Source organism: Calidris pugnax, unplaced genomic scaffold, assembly GCF_001431845.1.
Source record: "Calidris pugnax isolate Ruff unplaced genomic scaffold, ASM143184v1 scaffold50, whole genome shotgun sequence".
Taxonomy (NCBI): Eukaryota; Metazoa; Chordata; class Aves; order Charadriiformes; family Scolopacidae; genus Calidris; species Calidris pugnax.
In genome coordinates this window covers 520,356-535,101 of record NW_015090780.1, presented here as the reverse complement: position 1 = coordinate 535,101, position 14,746 = coordinate 520,356, and the positions used below count along the sequence as shown (strand labels likewise).

The following is a 14,746-nucleotide window of genomic DNA, read 5'->3' as shown; positions in this document are numbered from 1 at the left end:
CTGGAGACCTGAGGAAGGGTTTGTATGCCTGACAGCTCATCAGTTTTTTCCCTAAGGGTATCGTTGGGTCTAATAACAGATATTACCTCTTCCCGCCAGCACAGCCTCTTATATTCCTCATACACTGCAGTCTTAGCAAAAGGGAGCCCCGGGCTGCCATGCCCTGCCAGGGTGTCTGGTGTTTGGCAGAGATCTCGGAGTCATCCAGGGGATTGTCACAGGTGGTGGGTGGTGGGTGGTCAGTGTAACCTGCCCTCTTCATTAGGGGGAAAGTGTTGACACGCTGGAAAAACTGCTCTAGCCTAGAAAATGTGTAAATGATGAGTGTCCTGGAGGAGCTGAATGTTAATGGGGATGGGGTTCAGCTAAGGTTTCAACAAGGATACAGGGGCAGCTGATTTTCACAGTCCCAGGAGATTTAAAGTGAGAGAATAAAGTTACAGGACTGGAGCAGATTGGGATTTAACCGAGTGCTGTCTCAGCACACGCCTTCAGGGGGAGGGTATGCTGACAAACTGGTGTAAAATCTATATTCTTGCTGTGTGGGTTTTGCAGGAACATTCTTGTATTCAAGAACTCACCTTTATGAGTGTGCCTTCAGAGCAAGTGGGGCTGGAAGGAGGAGACACTGATCAAGGAGAGCTGGATCCAAAATCTTTCTCTGATGCATTTCTAGTTCAGCTGTTACCAAAGTAATTTGCTGAAGAGATGGAACTAAAAGGCAGACAAAGCTTTTCTGGATTTTTATGTTGAAGGTTAGCTGGGAATGGCAAGATCTTACTATTTTTATGAAAAGGCTTGATGATACTCTCAAAACTATTGGGCTACCTTGTTGGCTGCTGTCAGGGCCAGCCTGTGCATGGGATTTGGATCCATGTTCAGTGCTCCCTTGTGTCACTGCTGGCCCCGTCGCTGTCCTTGAGGTGTTGCATGGCTCTGGAAGCTCTTCTGATGGTGTTGGGATTTTTCCCTGTCTTTTCCCTTCACTTTGATGGGACCTGTCACGACACAAGCAGAGCTCATCGGGGGAAGTCCTGGGTGCTGATGGAAGCAGTTAAGCTGCTGCCTGTGTGCCCAGGTCAGTCCCCACTGGGACAAGCAGGCTGGCTGGCTTGTGTTACAGGGTATGGCCGGGATTCAGGTGGGGATGTTGTTCTCGCCTGCCCTGCTGCTCGATTTAGACAGGGTATAGGGTTTCCTGGAGAACAGGCAGGGCTTGGCTGCTCAGAGAAGCCTCCCTTTACCCATGAAAAGCATAAAGGTTAAAGTGTGCTGCCCAAGTTGTGACAACCGCGTAGCTAGGGAACTGGCGTGCTTGACGCTTTGCCAGATATGCCCAGGACAGGCTGTTTTCCAGCTGCAGCCAACGTAGACTCTGGCTTAAGTTCCTGAATGGGGAGGAAGAAAAAATAAAAAACAACCACCACCACCTCAGCTTGAGGAACCTCTGCAGAGATCTGTAGGGCTGTGCTGGACATTGGGGTATGGAGTTTTGGACCAAGGCATCTGAAATCCTGCCCTTCATGCAGAACTACACATCTTTCTCATGAGGGGACTGTCTTCAGCTTATTTCTCTTTGCCTACAGATGAATTTTTGTCTTGTAGGGCTCAACATCCATCACTTTCTTTGGACAACCATTTCCATGGCTCCCCAGCACCCAGGTGCCCACTCTCCACTTTGATTCCTCACCTTGTCCTAAGGCTTCACCCCTGGACACCAACCCTGACTCTCGGTGAGCGTGAAAGATTGCGAGTGCCCCGGGAAGGCTGGCTGCCTTCCAGACAGGAGCTCCTGCCCTCCTTGGAGAATTTTATCCCAGATTCCACTGCACCAAACCTTCTGTGGGGCACGGCTGTGGCACATGGGCTCCCGCTCCCCTGAGTAGATGTCCTCTTTCTACCTGGGGCTTTCCGGGAGGGCGCAGAGCTGAAGGCTGGCGGAGAAGTGGCAGTGCGTGCCTCGAGTGGCATTGGTGGCCTCCAGGTGCCCGGCAGCCCTTGGCCAGAGGAGGGGAGAGACAATTCCAAACTGTACGTTGGCGATGACAGTCGGTGGGCAGAGTCCCCGCTGCCTGAGGCACGACGTCTCACCAGTTATTCCTGCTGGTGTGTCCTGCAGAGGCTGAGCTGGGGGGACTCCCACTCGCCATGGGAGCAGCGGCTGTGCCAGGAACGGGTTTCATGGGTGCTGATGATTCTCCAACCTCTACACATACACAACACCATCAGCACTGCTGGTAGGAGCTGTGTGCCTGCCCTTGCGTGATCCCTCTTGGTTCTCATCACATTCCATGCCCTGCCCCTGATTTTGGGAAGAGGGAGGTTGTCCTGCAAGAAGCTGGGCTTGCTGAAGCTGGAATGGGAGAGCTCAAGAAGCCCTGGCTGCGTCCAGCTGAGCAAGCATTGCTCTTGCATTGAGGTGGTGGTGGATGCCTGTGCTGCTAGTTTTGCTGTCTAGGACCAGCTGGGCTCCAGAGGAGACAGCTCCAGCCACAAGTTCCACTTTCTCCAAAGCTTAAACCGCACCTGGGGGTTGCCTGTGCAGTGGGGCTGCGAGTCAGGGCTGGAGGCTGCAGCAGGAGGGGAGGTGGGAAGGGTCCCTTGGCCAGATCAGGGTGAGCCATAAAAGCCCTGGCTCACTCCCCTGCTCTCCAGCTGCCCCCCGAGGTTGGAGCAGCATCTCTCCCATGGGTGAGACATGTACTGGCCTTAGGCTGCTGCCCCTGACAGGGAAAGGGCTTGGGGAGACCTTTTGTTTCTCCTCTTGCGCTGCTCACTGGTGGTCTCCTCTGCAGCAGGAAGGAGGGCTGTAGTCTTGCCCTGCTGGTCACTCACATATACGTGATGTCCTGGGCCTTTGTGCTCCCCCTGGGAGTTGCCCAGGGCCAGGCAGGACAGCAGCACCTCCAGGACATGGGGATGGCATGTCCCCATCCTGGCTTGTCTTGCTCTCAATGCCGTATGTGAACCACAACTCCTCCAGCAAAGCCAGCACAGGGTGTGCAGAAGCTGGTGCCTGGATGGGAGCTGAGATTTGGCAACGTGGAGCAGCCCAGTCCCCTCCCCTGCCCGGCCAGCATTACATCCTCCTGGAAGATGCTGCAGGCAAGGTGAGCACTGCTCCTGGGATGCTGCCATCCGTGCTGGTCGCCTTAGCTCGGCCGTGTGCGAGTCCCATATGAGAGCAACCAGGCTCGGTGTCTGGCAGGACTCGAGCCCCACGTGGCCGTGGGCTGGAGAGCTCAAGAGGAGAGACCCGGCCGTCAGCTGGCAGGGGCTGAGGCTGGGGGAGCCCGCAGTAATCTCAGCCTCCCTGAGGGCACCCAGCCAGCCCTGCTCAGCCCCAGGGAGAGTCCCTCTTCCCAGCAAGTGCCAGTGCTCGCTCAGCCCTTCGCTGCCCCAACTGCCGGTGGAGCCCTGTGGAGGAGCAGGGTGTCCCTGCCTGCACCCAGCTGGGGGTAACATGGAGTGATTGGGAGGGGGTGCCCAGTGCAGGCACCTGCCTGTCCCCCAGCAGCCTCTGCCTTCTCTTCTTCTTTTGCTGTGAGCTGCTCTCACTGCTTTATCTCCTGTCACCGAGCTGCAGCCTCCCCTGTCCCCTCCAAAGCAGCACCAGCTGCGGGCGAGGAACCAAGCCCTTCCTCCTCTGCACTGGCATTCCTGCTGCCTTGACATGATAAATGGGTGTTCTGGGTTTTTAATAGTTGGTATTATTGGAGTGCTTTCGCCTGGCAGAGCTGGCCGGGGAGGGCTGGGTCCAATTACCGGGGGTTCCTCCTGCAAATTCTCCCCCCTCCTGCCCACCTCCGCCCCCAGCAGCAACCCGAGCAGCGTGCCCTTGGTGAGCAAGGCTTTCCTCATCTTAAAGTTCAAAGATTTAAAGTAAACAGGGCTCTGCTGGGCAGGGGAACCAGGTGGAAACCTGGCATAGCCCTTGGGAATCCATCAGCTTTGGGACCCTGTGTGGCTGTGCCCTTGCCCAGCTCTGCCCATGGTCTCTGCATCCCCTGGCACAGCGCAGCCCCCGGTACCCCCTTCCCCAGGGGTTTTCTATGCCCAGGTTCAGCCCTGCACAGTCCCTGATGCCATGCTCTGGGGTGCAGCACCCTGGCAGCACACATTGCACCTTCAGCAGGGGCTGGTGATGCCCCTGCAGCACCGAACCATAGTCTGACCCCTCCAGCAGAGACTCCCAGTTCCTTTGATTCTCTCCCTGATGCCCCAAACCCTTCATTTTCCAGGAAATTGGAGTCTTTTAACTGGTTCCTGGAGGGGGCTGCAGCCTCTGACTGGGTTCACAGCTGGTGTCACTTTTTCCTTCGGGGACCAGCAGGTGCCACATCGTGGAGTGCGGGGTCCTTTGGGGATGCTCTCCCCAAGGGCTGGTGACGATGGGCAGAGCCACAGCTCAGTGGCATGGGGGAGCCAGCACCATCACTGAGCTGCTCCTCGCCACCATCCCCGTGGGGTGGCCAGTGGCTGCCTTATGTCACCTGTGGGCACCTTGGAAGCGCTTGGCCCCCTTGGACCATGTCCAGCTCAGCCAAACTGCCTCCCCCCACCCCTCCCTGGGATGTTTCTGGGGTGCTGCGGTGCCCGGTGCCAGCCCTCCCTGTGGCTCCATCCCCTGTGCTGTGTCTGCGCCTCCCTGGCCCGCGGGGGGACAGGGAAGAGTGGCGTGTCCTTTGAACGGGCTCCAGCAGTGACAGGTGCTGGGAAAGGCGAAGCGGGATGGCTCCCGCTGCTGTAAAGGATCCTCCTCTGCCCGCACTAATCCGGCTCCGTTACACCCCAGATAGAAGAGGCTGCTCCCTCCGGGCGCTGCCACACTGCGGATGCTGCCCTCCTGACCGCCCTCCGCACCGGGACCCAGGTAAAGGGGACAGGGGGGTCCCCCACGGCCACCCGCTCGGGGCATGGCGGTGGGGGATACTGGGGAGAGCAGAGCCCCCAGTCCCAGGAGGAACACCTCAGCTCCCACAGTCTCCCCATGGTGAGCTGCAGGACCTGGGAGTGCTCAACTGGGAGCCAACTGCTTATAGTTCCTTTCCCAGTAAGACCAGCAAGTGACTCCCCTGTTGCTGGGATGGTCGCTGGTGGGTTTATTCCAGGCCTGGGCTATCCCAACCTCTGGATGGCTGCACAGGCTGCGCAGGGGGGGTGTTTTGGGACAGAGTGAGGGGAGGAGGCAGGGACGGGCAGCGGAGACTGGATCAGAGTGGGGATTTGGGGATCGGATGCTGGGCTGGAGGGAACGGGGTGGCAGCTCGTGCAGGTTCACGGGCAGCACCAACAGGTCCCCTTGGTGGGCACCACTAGGGCAGGAGCTGAGGTGCCCAACGGGCAGCATTGGTGGCCTTTGGGGCTGTGGGTTTGTGTGACCCCTGAGCAGACGGGGCTCTGCCTGTGCAGCTGGACCTGCCCGTGTGGTTCGGGGTGGGCAGTGGTGGGGCCATGCCAGGGAGCATCACCTCGCCTGATCCCCCCACCCCACCGGGCTGGGGGCAGAGATGCCATCTCCTGCCCCGCCATGGGGGGACGTGGCCCTGACTTGGCAGCCTGGCCGCACCGCGCTGGCTGTTCACACGCCGGAGACCCCGTGGCAGCGACAGGTGCCGGCGTCAGGCCATCGATCAGTCACCGCCGAGCAGACACCGGGGCACAATGGGATGGTGCAAGGGACCTCCAGCCACGTGGGGCCCCCGGCTCAGTGCCACACACTGAGCGGCGGGGGCACAGCGCCCGGCTGGGTGGCAGCAGCTCGTCCCTTTTCTGCAGGAGCAGAGCCACTGCCCCACATCTCCCTGTGCTCCTCGGCAGGGCGTTGGGTTTGGGGAGCCCTCAGCTTCTGTCTTCTCTCCCACAGGAGACTTGCTGAACCAGGAGCACCCCAGGGAAGCTGCCTCCTGCCTGGAGAGTCCCGATGGAGCCGGGTGGCGGGGCGGGCAGCGTGCCCGGCACTGGGGGGGCTGGTGGCATGGCCCCCCCTGAAGCAGGCGGCAGCACAACCGAGCCAGTCCCAGCGGCTGCCCAGGCTGCCCAGCCCCAAGGGGGGACAGTGCCGGCTGCCACCAAGGTGCAGGACGGAGGGAAGGACGAGCCCAGGCAGGAGAAGGCTCCGGCTGCTGCTGTGGGGCAGGATGGGGCACAGGCAGAGCCTGGAAAGGAGAAGGCTGCAGGAGAAGCTGGAGGAGGGAAAGCTGAGCCTGTGGGGGAGACAGCCCTGATTGCTCCAGAGCCTCAGGATGGAGGGAAGGCAGCGCCATCAGAGGCGGCGGCTTCAGCTGCTCAACATGATGGAGGACAGGCAGCACACACGGAGGAGAAGGTACCAGCTGCTGCCAAGGCCCAGGATGGAGGGAAGGGTGAGAAGAATGAGTCTGGGAAGGAAAAGGCTCCAACTGCAGCACAGCCTGAAGGAGGGAAGGCAGCACCCATGGAGGGGAAGGTTCCAGCTGCAGCAGAGGCTCAGGATGGAGGGAAGAATGAGCCCAGGGAGGAGAAGGTTCTAGCTGGGAAAGAGCCTGAAGGAGGGCAGGCAGTGCCTGTGGAGGGGAAGGCTCCAGCAGCAGCAGAGGCTCAGGGTGGAGGGAAGGATGAGCCCAGGAAGGACCAAGCCCCCGGTGGGTTAGAGGCTGAGGGTGGTGGAAAAGCAGAGCCCACGGAGGAGAAGGCTCCGGCTGCAGCGGAGGCTGAAGGAGGCAAGGCAAAGCCCAAGGAGGAGACAGCCTTGGCTACAGTACAGGCTCAGGATGGAGGCAAAGAAGAGCCTCCAAAGGAAAAAAACACGGCCGCTGCAAAGGAGAAGGTTCCAGCTGCTGCAAAAGCTCAGGATGGAGGGAAGAAAGCTGCAAAGGCAGAGAAACCCCCAGCTGATAAAAAGCCTGTAAAGGAGAAGGCTCCAGCTACTGTAAAGGCTAAGAATGGAGAGGATAAAGCAGCAAAGGCAGAAAAAGACCCAGCTGCAAAAAAGGCTCAAGATGGAGGCAAAGAAGAGCCTGCAGAGGAGAAAGCTACAGCTCCTGCAAAGGAGAAGGCCCCAGATGCTGCCAAGTCTCAAGATGGAGAGAAGACAGCAGCAAAGGCAGAGGAAACTCCAGCTTCAAAAAAGCCTCAAGATGGAGGCAAAGAAGACCCTGCAAAGGAGAAAACCACAGCTCCTGCAAAAGAGAAGACTCCAGATGCTGCCAAGGTTCAAGATGGAGAGAAGGCAGCAGCAAAGAAAACTCAAGCTGCAAAGAAAGGTCAAGATAGAAGCAAAGAAGAGCCTGCAAAAGAGAAAGCTGTGGCTGCTGCGAAGGTGCAGGATGGAGAAAAGAAGACTGCAAAGGTGGAAAAAAACACAGCTGCTTCAAAGGCTAAGAATGGAGGCAAAGAAGAACCTGCACAGGAGAAAGTCCCAGCGGCTGCAAAGGAGAACGCCACGGCTGCTGTAAAGGCTCAGGAGGGAGGGAAGAAAGCTGCAAAGGTGGAAGCCCCCCCAACTGCTGCAGAGGCTGGGAATGGAGGGGAGGAACCCACAGAGACAGCAGCCATGGCTGTTGTGAAGGCTCAGGGTGAAGGGAAGAAAGCAGCAAAGGTGGAGGAGACGGACGAGCAGCAGCATCGGAGGGGCTCTGAGACCCTGCGCCCGGTTCTGCTGCAGAGCCTGAGCTGCCCAGCCACCTGCCAAAGGTACCCCCACACCCTCCTGGGATGGGGTCCCCTTCTCCTCGCTGTTCCCCAGAGGAGCCCCGGGTCCCTCTGGGTGGGTGCTGGGCTTGGGGGGCTGCTGGGCTCTGCTCACCTCCTGCTCCTGCTTCCAGGGAGGAGCAGCCCGGGGTGGAGGCGGCAGCGATGGAGATGATACCAGAAGAGACCACAGCGGTGGAGCAGAGAGAGGGTCCAACAGAGCCTGGCCCTGCCCCACCAGCCCCAGGGGACCTGCAGCCCCCGGAGCCCCCCATCCCTGTGGGGAGCCCTGGCACCCCACAGGAGAGGACATTGCCCAGCGTTGTGGGGCAGCCCCCTGATCCCGTCGGGGCTGCGGAGCAGCCTGGTACTGGGTGGCAACCGTCTTCGATACAGGCAGAGCCACCCCCCAGCCCCTACCTCACCCCCGATTTTGGGAAGGAAGACCCTTTTGAGATATTGGGTAAGGCCGGGAGGTGCCTGCCTTGTCCTTGCACCCCGGGACCCTCTGTGGGGCAGCAGCCTGGGGTCCCCCATGGCCCTGCCTGCGCTGCCCTCCCATGCTGCTGGCTCATGCTCTTGGCTGGTCGCCTGCTGGGTGGCCTTCGAGCTCCTGTTTCACTGTAAACAGGGCTAAATGCGTCGCATCCCCTCCCCGGGCTGCTCCAGGCCTGGGGCTGCCCGGGAGGAAGAGGAGCCCGGGGAGTGACAGCCACCGCCTGGCTGGTGGCAAGGGACAGAGTGTCCCCGTGTCCTGCACCACTGTCCTTGCAGGGATTGGGGTGGGGGGGAGCAGCGGGTGCTGGTGGGACTCCCTGTGAGGCCGGCTCCAGGAAGGGTGGCCCAGGATGGGGTGCCTGGGGTGCCCCGGGTGTGGGGTCCATCCTGGGAGGGTGAGAAGGACATGGTGGCCTGGAGGGGTGGTGGCCCAGAGAGGGTGACACACAGCAGCGTGGCCTGGAGAGGGCGAGCGTGACACGCGGGATGGTGGGGAGCGTGCGGTGGGGTGTCATGCGGTGGGGAGGAGGGGTGCCATGCGGTGGGGTGCCATGCAGCAGTGGCGAGGGACCCGTCAGGGGATGCTGCCTCCCCCCGTGCTTCAACAGCCGGGAGACCCTGATTTTCAGCCGGGCACGGGGTACCTGGCCACATCCTGGACCCACAGTCTTGGCTGGGCTGTGCCACTGGGTGCATTCACCCTGCACCGGGGTGTACTCCCATCCTGGGGCACCCCAGGGTGCCCAGCAGTGGGGTCTCCCGGCTGGGCACCTCCTCTTCTCACTCCAGACCCTTTTCTCTGGGCAGATGATGTCCCTCCACCGCCTGCGCCCTTCTCACACCGCATCGTCACCCTGCGATCTGCCAGCGTCAGCTCCCAGTACAACCTCAGCTCCAAGGAGATCCTGGGAGGGTAAGGAGGGGTTTGGGGAGGATGTGGGATGCCCCGTTTTCCCCTGGCACTGTCCCGGGTGGTCATCCAGCCTTGGGAAATGGTTTTGGGTCAACGGGACTTCTCTGGCCGTGATGGGTTGCTGCCTCAGGCAGGATGGATGGAGAGGGGAGTGTGGGGGTCCCCAGAAGCCTGGGCAGCTCATGGCATAGGGCATCTCTCCCTCTGTCCCTCCCCAGGGGCAAGTTTGGGGAAGTTCACACATGCACAGAGAAGCAGACGGGGCTCAAGCTGGCGGCCAAAGTGATCCGGAAGCAGGGTGCCAAGGACAAGGTCTGACCAACGTCAGGGTGGGGGGCTTCTCCTGGCCATGGTGCCACTAGCAAGTGGCATGGCCAAGATGGTGGGTGGCATTGTTGTGCCCGGTGCTGTGGCACAGCCTGTCCCAGTGCTGGTGGCTTGGCCAGGGCTGACACCCCTCACCACCATGGGGCTCATTGTGCAGGAGATGGTGCTGCTGGAGATTGATGTGATGAACCAGCTGAACCACCGCAACCTCATCCAGCTCTACGATGCCATCGAGACGCCCCGGGAGATCATTCTCTTCATGGAGTTGTGAGTGCCAGGGTCGCATTGTGTGGGGGCTGATGCCAGGTGAGGAGCACCATTGCAGTGGGTGCTCCAGGGATGGGGCAGATGGGCCGGTCCCTGACCAAGCAGAAGGTGTTGGCCCCAGGGAACGTCCCTCACCTCACCCATTCCCTCTTGGGCACCTCATCGTCTCACAGTGAGCTCAGAGGCAGCCCTGGGCTCTGCCTGGCTGGGACAGCACGGCTGTGTTGAGGGTAGAGATGACCCATGTTCTTCCCACACAGCTCCTTTTCCCCCTGCCCACTTGCTCCAGGGAGGCTGGGGCTGTGCTGGGGCTCATCTGCTCTACAAACCCCGGTGAAGTTGGGATGTCCTGGATAACATGCCCCTGTGCCTGCCTTGGCGGGGGGTTTGTCTAATCCCAGCACACATGCATCCCATCGTGGCTGTGCTCAGCCTCTACACCAGCACCTCCATGGTGGGGCTGGCCTGGAGGGCCCTGGGGTGGGCAGGGGGCTCTGCAGGAAGGTGGCATGGGACAGGGAGCCCCAGGTGACCCTGCGGTCTGTCCTTGCGCAGCGTGGAGGGTGGTGAGCTCTTCGAGAGGATCATCGATGATGACTACCACCTGACGGAGGTGGACTGCATGGTGTTCGTCCGGCAGATCTGCGAGGGCATCCGCTTCATGCACCACATGCGTGTCCTCCATCTTGACCTCAAGGTGCTGGGCCAGGGTGTCAGCAGGGGCTGGGGGTGACAGCAGGGGCTGGCTGCTGCTTGTGGGGATGTGGGAAGCCAGGGCACAGGAGGACAGTGGGTGTTTGCAGACAGTGAAGAGCGCTGTGTGCTGGCCCAAGAGCTGCCGTGCCTGTGAGAGCAGCATGTCCCCAGCACTGGCCAGCTGTGGCAGGGACACCTGCAAGTCAGTATCAGTCTGGCACAGGTCAGCCACAGGACCCAGATGCACTGGGGACATCCCCTCTTGGTGGTGGGACAATGGTCTCTTTGTCCCCACAGCCTGAGAACATCCTCTGTGTCGCTGCCACCGGGCACATGGTGAAGATCATCGACTTTGGGCTGGCTCGAAGGTGCAATCTTCCCCTCTCGACTCTGTCCCTCCTCACTGTCCCTCTCCCACCCTTCAGCCTTGCATGCCCTTGGTGTGTTGGGAGCCCTGGGATCTGCTCTGGGCTGTGACTTTGGCCATGGTTGCCAGCTCCAGCTCTTCCTGGCTGATATGGGAGTGCTGGGGAGGGCAACATCTGCTGGGAGGGGGGCAGCAGTTTGGGGGAGAAGCCTGTCCCCCCCCCGCTGATTGACCCACCCCGGTTGCAGGTACAACCCCCAGGAGAAGCTGAAGGTGAACTTTGGCACCCCTGAATTCCTCTCTCCTGAGGTGGTCAACTACGAGCAGGTCTCCTACTCCACGGACATGTGGAGCATGGGCGTCATCACCTACATGCTGTACGTCAGAGCTGTGCTGGGGGGGGGAACCCAGTGCTGTGCCAGGGTGCCAGGCCAGAGCTCACCCAGGCATGGAGCCATTCCCAAACCATACATATACATGGCACCCAACTGCTTGGTGGACTGCTGGAGGGTGCTGGATGAGGAGATGGCCAGGTGGGGCTGGGGGGCAGCAAGTGGGGCCAAGGAGTGTCTGTGCCCCTGTGTGCAGGCAGGGAACAGCTCATGCACACACTCAGCATGGTGCAAGTAGCCTCACACCACCTTCCTGCTTGGGACCACCCTGTTTTGCTCCCCAGGGCAGCCCCAGCCAGGTTTGCTCCGTTCTGGAGGAGGGTTGGAGATGCCACAGCCTGAGGGTACCCAACTCCTCCCCTCCCTGTGCCCCCAGACTCAGCGGCCTCTCCCCGTTCTTGGGTGACAACGACACGGAAACGCTCAACAATGTCCTGGCTGCCAACTGGTACTTCGATGAGGAGACCTTCGAGAGCGTCTCTGACGAGGCCAAGGACTTTGTCTCAAACCTCATCATCAAGGAGAAAAGGTGCGAGGCCAGCAGCAGCTGTAGGGGTCCTGGGGTGGGCATCTCCAGAGCTGTGTGTCCCATCCTTGGGTACCACATACTGTCCTCTACCCTGGGACCAACAGCATCCACTGATGTCCTGTGCCAAATGATCCTTGAGGGGCCCTGCCTTGGCTGCTGGCTGTCCCCAGCAGAGCCCTATGTCTCTCCAGGGTCACCTGCTCTAAGCAGGACATGTTCTACCATTCGGGATCCTGCCCAGCCCCACCAGTCCCTGGGCACAACCCTCCAGCTGGTTCCTGCAGTTTTCTGGAGTTTTGAGGCTCTTGGATGGCTGGAGAAGGGGGTGGTTGGGGGAGAGGGGCTCAAGCAGGGGTGACCCAGGCTCTTCTTGCCCCCAGTGCCCGGATGAGTGCTGGCCAGTGCCTGCAGCATCCCTGGCTCAACAACCTGGCAGAAAAAGCCAAGCGCTGCAACCGCCGGCTCAAGTCCCAGGTGCTGCTCAAGAAATACGTCATGCGACGGCGCTGGAAGGTGCGTGGGGTGCAGGGCTGGCATGGGGACAGGAGTCAGTGATATCTGGGGGAGCTGGTTGGGGGACTGCCAGCCTCTGCCCATACTGGTGGATGGCATCTGGGCTGGCTCTGTCTCACTGTCGGGGCACAAGGGCCGGAGACCCCTGAACCTGGAGAAAAGGCTCCTCCAGCATCAAGGTCCTTGTGTGGGCGTTCCCATGGTGGGACCCCTCAAGTATAGGTGCCTTCGTGTTGGTCTCCTCTGAGCCAATCTAAAAAGCACCTTTTAGGGGCAGGAGTGGTGTTGGGACAGACTATAGTGGATGATGCCCAGCATCAGCCCTGCACATCCCCCTGCTCTGTGCTCCCCTCCCACACAGCCCAGCTGAATGGGTGCCCGGGTGGTTGCCCACTCCCCAGCCTGGCTCCTCACCAGCCCCGTGAGAGGGATCTGGCTCAGCTTCCAGAGCTGCAGCCCTCATGGTAGGATGAGCATCTGTCCTCTTCCCCTTTTACAGAAAAACTTCATCGGGGTGTGTGCTGCCAACCGCTTCAAGAAGATCACCAGCTCGGGGTCGCTGACAGCACTGGGTGTCTGAGCAGGGGCCCCCGGGGGAGCCTGAGCCATGTGTGAGTCAAGGCCAGAGAGGAATCGCTTGAGAGGGGCTGCCGAGCCCCCTCCTGGGGCCATGTCCAAGTCCCTCCTCAGTCTTGCTTCTGGACAGAAACAGGACCTTGCTGGGGTTGGCCCCTGCCCACTTCCCACCACAGGGGCCATGGGCTGGAGCCATGCAGCCCCCTCCCTGCCTGTGCTGCTGCCAGATGGCTGCTCTGGACCTTGCAGTGTGTGCTGCAACCCTGCTCCATGCTGTCACCGCCACCATGGGTCCTGCTCTGCCATGGCTCCTGGGGCTGCCACCCTGCCCTGGCACCCAGCAGCTGTGGGACTGCTCGGGGACCAGGACCCCACCAAGTTCCTCACCTGCACCCACTGCTGTGGAGCTGCTCTGCCGAGCTCAGCCCACCCTGGGCAGCATTGCTGCACTGGGAACCCACTACTGGGGACACCAGCATCACCCTCCGGGGCTCCAGCCCTACCCATTCCCATCCAGCTAATGCTTCCATCTGGACTTCCTTGGACTGTGAGCCTGGTCCTGAGCAGTGGTTTCTGATCTCATCCCTGGCCTGGCTGCACAATGCCCGACCCACAGCACCTCTGCTCTGCTCCTGCTTCCTTCCCATGTCCTCAGAGGAGAAAGGCTGGCCCGGGCTGAGCCCCGCTGCCTGGGCTGCCCTGCGTGCCTGCCGCTACCTTGGACCCAAGACTCGCTCGCTCTGCCTGTAAATGCTGCAGCCCTGCCCTGCCCTCACCGGACCCCGAGCTGCCCGGCCTCCCTTCCCAGCACCACGGCTTGGCATGGGGATGCCCGAAGGCAGGCGTGGACCCTCACCCTGGTGCTTATGGCACCGGAGGTGCCGAAGCGCCTCCTCCCTGGCCGGCCGGGTGTGCGGGAGCGGAGCTGGCCCCGAGCTGCTGCTCGCACAGGAAGGGAGGAAGCGATGAGCACACTTCCAGCAGCATCCCCAGCTGGGAGCCAGCGAGGGAAGAAGGAGCCTTTGTGTTCCTCCTGCCCTCCCTGCCCTTCGGCTCTGCCAGCGGGGGAAAAACACAACCTCTGCTTCACCCGTCCCCGCCAGATCAAGATGAGCGAGGCGGCCTAATGCAGAGCAGCTGGGCCGCGCTCCCCGGCTCCCACGAGCATCACTCCGGCCCCGACCACCAACACACAGGAACTGCCGGTCGGCGGCTGCGGCCGCCAGCTCCCCCCACCATGTGCGGGGGCTCCCTGGGACCGGCCAGGCCGGGGGAGGCGGGTGCTGCCCCCGCTCCTCTGCTTCACCCCATACCTCTTCCCCTCTGCCAGCACCCCTCGGGGCTCCCCGCTGCTGCCAGAGGACGGGCAGACCCCAGGCTTTGCAGCTTCCAGCCTTGCCTGCTGTGGGAGGGGATGGGGGGGCTGGCAGGGCGTCCCAGGCTCCCCCTGCCCTCCAGCTTTGCCTTTTGCCGTGGCCGAGCACCCCCAATCCAGGGCTGTGTGTTTGCTGCGGGGCCGCCTGTGCCCTCTGTGCCTGCTGGAAACACACCAGGGAGAGACAGGGGGAGGCACCAGCCCCCCCAGCCCCTGCTGCAGCGGGTGAAGGGACTTTGGGTTCGTCCCCACCTGGCAAGGGACAATGCTCACAGGGTCCTGCCCAATGCTGGAGTCCTGCCTGGCTCTCGCCTTCTTGTAAATAAATGTACAGGTCTGTCTGCAGCCTGTGCCTGCCCTGCTTCTCTGGGGGGCAGGGAGGGCTGCTTCTGACCCCCTCCTTGGGCCACTGCTCCTGCTTGCATGGGCTGTGCAGCTGCGGTCTGAGGGCTGCAGATAAGTGAGGGGGGGACGGGAAGCAATGTCTCATCCCCAGGGTAGAGGGGACAGAGGGGGGCCCGGCTGTGCTGGGGACAGGGACCACCTGGTGAATCCCAGGCAGGGCTGTGCAGCCCCACAGTGTGTCTGTGTGGGGGGGGGGGGGGGTGTGGTTGGCTGCCCG

General features: G+C 61.2%; 1 protein-coding gene across 1 annotated transcript; it reads left to right on the top strand.

Annotated features, from left to right (window-relative positions):
- Positions 1–4,774: 4,774 nt before the first annotated feature.
- MYLK2 (myosin light chain kinase 2) lies at positions 4,775–14,403 on the top strand. Its single transcript, XM_014955695.1, has 12 exons — positions 4,775–4,873; positions 5,867–7,674; positions 7,806–8,134; positions 8,977–9,082; positions 9,301–9,394; positions 9,567–9,676; positions 10,232–10,373; positions 10,670–10,740; positions 10,988–11,116; positions 11,508–11,660; positions 12,041–12,173; positions 12,673–14,403. Exons 2-12 carry the CDS (start codon positions 5,924–5,926, stop codon positions 12,751–12,753), a joined length of 3,099 nt encoding a protein of 1,032 aa, XP_014811181.1. The 5' UTR covers positions 4,775–4,873; positions 5,867–5,923; the 3' UTR covers positions 12,754–14,403.
- Positions 14,404–14,746: the final 343 nt, after the last annotated feature.

What these genes read in the sequence shown, in the direction of transcription:
- MYLK2 (XM_014955695.1), top strand. Translation starts at nt 5,924, where the DNA reads ATGGAGCCGGGTGGCGGGGCGGGCAGCGTGCCCGGCACTGGGGGGGCT. An exon ending in AGCAGGGTGCCAAGGACAAG is followed by an intron (nt 9,395 to 9,566) that starts GTCTGACCAACG and finishes CTCATTGTGCAG; the next exon opens with GAGATGGTGCTGCTGGAGAT. An exon ending in GACTTTGGGCTGGCTCGAAG is followed by an intron (nt 10,741 to 10,987) that starts GTGCAATCTTCC and finishes CCCCGGTTGCAG; the next exon opens with GTACAACCCCCAGGAGAAGC.